This window comes from Acanthisitta chloris, unplaced genomic scaffold (assembly GCF_000695815.1).
Source record: "Acanthisitta chloris isolate BGI_N310 unplaced genomic scaffold, ASM69581v1 scaffold35048, whole genome shotgun sequence".
Taxonomy (NCBI): Eukaryota; Metazoa; Chordata; class Aves; order Passeriformes; family Acanthisittidae; genus Acanthisitta; species Acanthisitta chloris.
The window spans coordinates 1-8,376 of NW_008689266.1; the positions used below are offsets into that span (position 1 = coordinate 1).

At 45.6% G+C, this 8,376-nt stretch overlaps 1 protein-coding gene across 1 annotated transcript; it reads left to right on the forward strand.

The window, feature by feature from the left end:
* Nucleotides 1–436: 436 nt before the first annotated feature.
* Nucleotides 437–6,138, forward strand: AKR1B1 (aldo-keto reductase family 1, member B1 (aldose reductase); the record flags this gene model as incomplete). The annotated part of the gene is made up of 9 exons (XM_009081350.1): nucleotides 437–604; nucleotides 1,327–1,443; nucleotides 2,695–2,772; nucleotides 2,990–3,112; nucleotides 3,599–3,699; nucleotides 3,811–3,892; nucleotides 4,419–4,502; nucleotides 5,230–5,312; nucleotides 6,075–6,138. Coding segments are annotated over 9 exons (879 nt in total), but the record flags the coding sequence as incomplete, so codon positions are not given.
* Nucleotides 6,139–8,376: the final 2,238 nt, after the last annotated feature.

The following is an 8,376-nucleotide window of genomic DNA, read 5'->3' on the forward strand; positions in this document are numbered from 1 at the left end:
AGCTCCGGGGCCTGTGCTCGTGTTGTGTACTTACCCAGAAAAAGATAGGCGGAAAAGGTGTAGAGGGCTGCAGGGGAACCGGAGAGGGATTCCTTCTTAGGAACTGCAGCGGTAGGACAAGGGGTAAAGGACTCAAATTGAAAGGGGAAATTTAGGACAGATACTAGGAAAAAGATTTGTCCGGTGAGACACTGGCACAGGTTGCCCAGGGAGGCTGTGGCTGCCCCCACCCTGGCAGTGTTCAAGGCCTGGTTGGATGAAACCTTGAGCAACCTGCTCTGGTGGGAGGTGTCCCTGCCCAGGGCTTGGACTGGTCCATTCCAACCCCTAAAATCTATGATTCTTAAAGCCCTTTTGTTTCTCTACCCTGTGGCTACCAAAGGGAAAGCATGTGAAAATCCCAAGTCAAGGCACATCATCCCCTTTTTCCCGTTAGTCTTCCCCAGGGCAGGTAACAGCTGCAGTGACAGCTGCCATCGATGCTGGGTACCGACACTTCGACTGTGCCTATGTGTACCAGAATGAGAAGGAAGTTGGGGATGGGATCCAGCAGAAAATCAAGGAAGGTGTTGTGAAACGAGAGGACCTCTTCATCGTCAGTAAGGTATGGACCAGTCTTGGATCATGGTCAGACTGGCTTTAGATGGCCATGGGTCATGGACAGACTGGCTTTACCTATGATATTTTTACAGTAGGAAATTAAAGGAATTTAATGGTGTGGCATTGGAGAAGCTCATAATGTAAATGAGATCACTCCTTATATTAGTTTCTTGTTTGACTTCATCAGTGCAGTGATAAGAGTTTGATCCTTTCCTGTCCACTGACAGTAATTTTTATTGTTGTAGCCATTGGATAGGAAGAGTGAGTTCCTTGAAAAGTATCACCCTTACCCTAACTGTCCCGTGGCAGCTTTATTCCCTGGTGAATCCAATAACACTGAAGGGAGTCAAGACTGTTTTCCTCCCCAAAATGTACAGAAACCTTGAGCAGCACAGCCCTGTTGTGCTCTGGCACTGAGCTGAGGAGACAAAGTGCTGGGGGATGGATGAGTAGAGGCCAACTGCAGAGCAATGTGCAGGGAAAGTGAGTGATACAAATTATGTCTGAACCAGAGGACTTTGTTATGATCCTGCTCAAGGGCTGTGCTACTACTGCACACACTGCCTGCAGTGTCACAGGCCATCCCAGAGCTAGCCACATCTGAAGAGCACTAGGACACCTCATTCCATATTGCCTTCCAAAGAACACGGAGCATTTCTGTGCTGTGCAGGAGAGGACCCAAGAGTTTTAATCCAGGAAGTCAGTGTGCATTGTTCTTTTCTCTAGCTGTGGTGCACATTTCATGAGAAGTCTCTGGTGAAGGCAGCCTGCCAGAAGACTCTTGCTGCCCTGAAACTGGATTACCTGGATCTCTACCTTGTCCACTGGCCTTTTGGGTTCAAGGTACAGTAACAGCAATGCCCTTGGACTCGTGACTGTGGCTTTTGGTGAGCTATATGGCTTCACAGCCCAACAATTACTCTGGCTGAGAAAGACAATCACCTGTGTCTGTCACCTGTGCCAGCACTGCTCTGGTGCTCAGCCTTACTCTGGCCATGTGAGCCAGGCTCTTTGTCTCTCCCCTGAGACTGTTGCTTGCCTGCCCATTTGATCCTGGGAATGATGGTCTGAAAACTAGGGGCAGATCTCCCACTGCAAGCATGAGATAGTCTGCTTTCCCTTTCTCTTACAAATCCAGTGTATGTTCATTCAAAATTTCCCCTTGTAAGAGGAGAGCTGCACTTCGTTGCACGTCAGAAATTTTCCTCTGTGTGTTAGGGAGTCAGAGAGCAAAAGAAAATATTTTTGTTTTCCATTTCTCTCTTTGATCACCAAGTCTTTAATGCAGGGCAAATTGAGCTGTTCTTGCTTGTAGGAGCCTTAGTGGTGTTCCACTGAGATAGGAATTTAAAAGGTAAAACTCCTGTGTAGAGTTTAGGCCCGCAAAATTAGTGAAGGAGTTGATGTCATGATTTGAATATTTCTAGTCTTAGCCTTTCTGTCCTGCTCAGTCTGCTTAGTTTCTGTCTTACCTGTTACTTTTGACATGCTCACCTTTATTTCCTGCTCTGTTTTGCCTTTATATTAACAAAGCCATGAAACTGTCTCATGGTGACAGGAGCAGACAGCTGCTAAATGCAACTTTTCATAACTTGTACACTAAGGCTCTTCTAATTTTCTTAGTGTTAGTGGGTTTACACTGAGCTTTGTTATGGAAGAACTGTCACTGCACATCATACCTCTTTTCACCAGATCTGGTGTTGTGTAGACCAAAATGTTCCCAGTACCTAACTAGGTTCTCTGATACCCTTCTGGGAAAAGAGCAAAACAGTTCTTCCTAAGTGGGAACTAAAGAACAACACCTGAAGTGAACACATGAGACTGGAGGATATAGTCCTGAGTGGTTTGTTTCCCTGTAGGTGTTTGGGTGAGCTATCAGTTCCAGGGGTCCAGCAGAAAAACCTGTTTTTATGGGAATGGTCACTGGCAAAAATGCCTTAAATTCCTCCTCCTTCTCAGGAAAGAATGACTGAATGTAGGCAGGAATTAGTGCTCTTGCCTGCACTAGAAGTTTAAGCTATTGTGGTTGTGAGCTCTCATGGTATTGCGTGAACTTCTCAACAGGTTTTCAAGCCTTTTCTCTCTTGCTGACAGGCAGGAGAGGACCTGTTCCCCACAGATGACAAAGGCATGGCTATCCCCAGCAACACAGATATTCTACAGACGTGGGAGGTAAGTTCATCTCGAGTGGAGGAGTCATGTCTTCTGTCCTCAGCAATGGTGTTAGCTTCAGCTGCTGCAGAATGGCTCATACATGTAAATTAGTTGGAAAGAGCTCACAGAAGTACATGGTAGCTTTTAAAATGTGCTTCCCATGAAGAGAAACAAGGCACATCACTCAGGTCATGTCTGGTACACTGCATGCTGACTGTGCTCCCCTTTGTCTCAGGCCATGGAAGAGCTGGTGGATGCTGGTCTGGTAAAAGCCATTGGAATCTCCAACTTCAACCGTGATCAGACTGAAAGAATCTTGAACAAGCCAGGCCTGAAACACAAGCCTGCAAACAACCAGGTAAGCTGCAAAGTGACTGCAGGTAAATACTTTTGAGGGATTATAAAGGTCTGATTACAGTTGAATGAGGAGATGGAAAAAGGGAGAACAAAGCAGACACAGCATGTACTTTAAATCCCTCTCTCTGGATATTTCTTGGTACAAACAGAACCAAAATATATCCTTTTAGTCTCACCTTGTTTACAAATTCTGGAGTATTTTCCTAGGAAGCATTCTCTCTGGAGGGATAAAGACTCCAAATATGAGCAGTAATTCTGACTATAATCATTGACTTTTTTTAAGCCTCTCTGAGCAAAATGCAAAAAGCACATAAAGGCTCAGTATAAAAGTTGGTGCCCTATGGAATTAGAGTCTTGTTACACAGATCACATGCATGGTAGGATAAAGGCAGCCTGGAATTAGGAAGCTAGGATTTTGAAAAATCTCTGGAGCATGGGAGAACTACAGTAGTTCTACAACTCTCAGTCTCTGCTTCTGTGTTGGCAGATTGAGTGTCATCCATACCTTGCCCAGGAGAAGCTGATCAACTATTGCCAGTCCAAAGGGATCACTGTGACAGCATACTGTCCCCTGGGACGCCCTGACGGGTAATTCCCAAGTGTGTTGGTGTGATTTAATTTCTATTCTAAATTGCTTATGCTAGGCAGGATGTCTCTTGAGTGATTCTTTGTTTCTTCCTTTTTTTCCCCTCTGTCTAGAAGTAAGCCAGATGCTCCTTCCCTTCTGGATGACCCCAAGATCAAAGAGATTGCAGCCAGGCACAACAAAACCCCAGCACAGGTGAGTAGGTGCCACACAGTGGGTACTCATTCCTTAAAACAGCCATTGAGGAAACTATGTCTGAAAGAGGGAACAGCATTATCTGTGTTACCTGTGAGCTGTGGTGCTGTTTTGTGGTGGGAACAAGCAATGCAGGTTGTCCACTACTAGCTCTTTGCCTCTCAGCCAAGAAAAGATTCATCACCCATCTTCAGATGTCACTTCCCCTCTCAAGTCTTCCTGCAGCGAATGAAAGCCTTGCATAGACTGCTGAAAGCCTGAGTGCAAAGAAAAGGAATTGTCCCAAAACTGGATGGGAGAGTGCAAAGCAAAGGAATTGTCCCAAAACTGGATGGGAAAGGAGGCCTTCCATGGGAGCCTTCACCAATTCCCTCTGCACTCCAGGCAGTGCTACCTGTGCTGCAGGGACAGGAATGATTTGAAGTGCAGCTCTGCAGGAGTGGCTATGGCTTAGGCAAAACAGCTGTTGGATCAGGATCTGCTTCCTCCACAGCAGGAGGAATGATTCCGTTGTCTGTTCCTGCAGGTTCTCCTTCGCTTCCAGATCCAGAGGAATGTGATTGTGATTCCCAAGTCTGTCACACCACAGCGCATCGTGGAGAACTTCAAGGTGAGGGGTCAGGAGGGAGCTGGGTGCTGCCCTGCAGGGAAGGCATGGCTGCTCCTGCAGAGCAAGCAGTGACACTCTCTCACCCTTCCCAGCTTCTCCTCCGGCAAGAGGACAAGGCTCTTTGTCTGTGTCTGGAAGCTAAGGGCTACAGTCCAAACTACAGCTGAAGAAAAGAGACAGAGCTCTTGGAAACAGCATGCTAATAACATTATCAGCCACTTTACGTGGTGTCTCCTGTTCTGTGACTTGTGGATGAAATGCTGGGCAGGGCTTGCTTGGAGCACAAACGCAGTAATAGTCCTCAAAATACAGAGTAAGCAGCTTTAGGGGAAGAGTTCTGGTGTCAACAAAGCAATACCTCGCCTGCCTGTTAAGGGGTTTTTCTGATACTGGACCTCAGGATTTCAGCAGTAACACAGACGGATTTATTGAAATATGAAATTGTTGTAGATGTTTCTTTCAGAAATGGAGGATGGAGGCATTCTGCAACACTGAGTGCTCTCCAAACACCTTGGAACGGCTGGCACGTGTCAGTGCAGCTGGCAGTCAATTTGTTTGTTTCTTCCCTCTCAAAAATGCAAAGATCCTACTTTTCCTTTCCCTGTTTCATGAAGCCAGCACTTATAACTAGCACCCTTTCTGATGTGAACTTGTTCTTTCATCCTGTGAATCCTGCATCTGGTTTGACTCATTCCAAGAGGTGATTTCCAGCTGTTTCTCTTATTAGGTGTTTGACTTTGAGTTGACCAAAGAGGAGATGACAACCCTGCTCAGCCTGGACAGAAACTGGAGGATCTGCGAAATGATCACGTAAGTGATAGTTTGTCTCCTTCAGACTTTCATTTTCAGTGATCTTAATTCTGATTCAGGTACTGAATACTGGAGGTCTGATACCTTTATTCGGGTGCTGGTATAGCTCTTTAAATTGGGTATATTTTGAAATCTGAAATCATTTGGGGGATGAAGCATCTGGTATTTAACATCTTAGTGTAGTTATACTTTCACTGTATTGACTAAAGGATAAGTCATACTGTGTATTCACTGTAAATCCATTAGTCCAGGAAACTTTCTGTGCCTGAAATTCCAAAGGGAGGGTTCTGACTTTGCCCATGCCCATATTGGAGAAATGAGCTTTAGGCAGTTTTAAGCTTATGGTAGGTTTTTTTTCTGTGATGTATTATAAACTGATGCCAGCTCTTACATCAGTGGTTGGAGGAGAGAATGACCATCTGTGGTGTAGTACAAAGCACAACTGCTTGCAGCTACACCCTTGGAAGCCTAGAGGAAGACAAGAAGTCTTGGCTGAAAGGCCACAGAAACTGCAGTTTTCTCTGTAAACAGGGTGAACTTTAACTCTTTATCTAGAAAGTAACTTGGTCCTACCACTGTTCAGTGCCTGAATAATAAGACTGGAACTTGTTGATCACGTGTGATATTTCTGTTCTAAGTCTCTTAAATTCATTCTGCAGTTACTTGATGCAGAACCTCCCTTGAAGGCTCCTCTGTATACCCACTGTTCTGTGTAGCAGTTATTTCAGCCTTGAGTAATCTTTCCTCTTTGGTTTCCTCCAGGTGCAAAAATCACAAGGAGTACCCTTTCAATGCAGAATACTGAAGATGATTTTATCCTGCCCTCCTTCAGGGATCTAATGAGCCTCTACCACTGCCTAAAGTTGGCCACTATGTAGCTTGCACACTGTCTCCCTCCTGGCAGCAAAGGCACAGTGTATGTGTTCAGTCAGGTTTTCTTCTTTGATTGTAGGAGGTGGTAGCATCGTTCTGAAGATCAAAATGTGAGCTGTACTAATTCCCTAATCATTAGATGTAGAGTGTCTCTGCATGGCTGAAATAGCAAAGCAGAACACAGAAGAATAAACTAGCAACTGATTTTTTTATCTTGTCTTGCACCAATACCACTTAAGGCTGCAGGGTTAAGGATATGTGAGCACAGAAGAAAGCTCCGTCCTGAAAGAATGAGTTACATAATTGCTGCCTGAAGGTAAAAGACAACAATTAACTTGTCTAGAGCACAGCCTGGGATAGCTAGCAGGTGTTTTGACAGTGTGGCACTTCAGGTGTCCTTGTTAGTGCAGTGTGCCTGGGGACACAGGCCCTTTGCCGTACAACTATTGCATTCTGATCTGTAACATCCACACCATCCACCAAGCTGTGGGGTCTGACAAAAGCATATGAAGTTTGAGTTGTATCTTCAGCAACTGGGTGTCAGGAAAATTCCTTGAGAACAAGATGATTAACAAAAACCTCTTTCTGTAAAGGTTAATAGTTTTAGGACCCAGTGCTGAGTGACTTACTGCTTGTGCCATACTATCTTCTCTTGTAATTCATATGCAACGAGTGAATACACTTAGACAAGCTTGAGCTACTTGCATTGTACATTATTGGTTTGTAAGTATGAGTGCATGAATGGAAGATGTTGAACAGGTAACAAAAAGGTCTTTGCCAGGACAAGTCTCCCCATGACTTCTGCTAATAATTAAGACCAAGACAGGGGTCAGGCATGGAAAACTGATCTCTGAGCCCTGGTAACACCATGTAGTCCATCTCACCAACACTACTCTGCACATCAGCTCTGCCCCTCTGCTAACCTTAGCTCCGGTCCCTCACCCACAATCAGCCACGCTCAGCAGGAGTGTCCACCAGGCACAGTGCCATAACTGGCACAGGGAAATTCCCTGCAGCCCTGCAGATGAACAGTGTGCATTTCCCTGAGCTGAGGGAGGGACGGTAGGAAGGACAAAAGGAGGTGTGAAACCCCTAGACTAGGATGGCAGCAGGCCTCGTATGCAAACAGCTTGTTTGTAACACTATCACTCCTGGCATCACAGTCTTTGCTTTGATTTCACTGACCCCTGAACCAAACCCCAAGAGTCTGAGCATGCTCAGGCAGATGCACAGAGAAGGAAATCAGGAGAAAAAAAAAAGGGCAAACACTGCGTTATGTAACCATTTGAGGTGTGAAAACCCCTAGACTAGGATGGCAGCAGGCCTCGTATGCAAACAGCTTGTTTGTAACACTATCACTCCTGGCATCACAGTCTTTGCTTTGATTTCACTGACCCCTGAACCAAACCCCAAGAGTCTGAGCATGCTCAGGCAGATGCACAGAGAAGGAAATCAGATCAGGAGAAAAAGGGCAAACACTGCGTTATGTAACCATTTCGTGATGTAACTGAAACGTAACATCCTGCCGAGGATGGCTGATGGTGCTGACCAAAAACAGGAGGAAGATTACAAGAGACAAACAATTGTCTGCCCTCATGTAAGCAGAGCAACAGTACAAAGCAGCTGGGGAAAGGCACACAGAGAAAAACGCACCATTCTACTCCCAACTGACACTTGCACCTGAATTGTAACCATTTCGTGATGTAACTGAAACGTAACATCCTGCCGAGGATGGCTGATGGTGCTGACCAAAAACAGGAGGAAGATTACAAGAGACAAACAATTGTCTGCCCTCATGTAAGCAGAGCAACAGTACAAAGCAGCTGGGGAAAGGCACACAGAGAAAAACGCACCATTCTACTCCCAACTGACACTTGCACCTGAATAAATTCCCCAAGCATAAGCAAGAAGCAAAGTGGGTTTAGCCATAACATCTTCTATTATCCTGTAACTTTCAACAAGCATTAAAAGAAACTTCTCCTAACACTAAGAATAACATTCTTCTTTAAAATCACTACTTTCTAGGTTGCTCCTACAAAATAGCTCACTTGTTATCGCAAGCATCATCCCACTTGGGAGGGACACTGGGCTGACAGCTGCAGTTGCACACAGGGCAAACACACCACGGGAGAGCTGCGGGCGCCTGGCCAGCATGGCTCAGCCCCGAGGGAGCCGCGGGCACTGGGGCAGG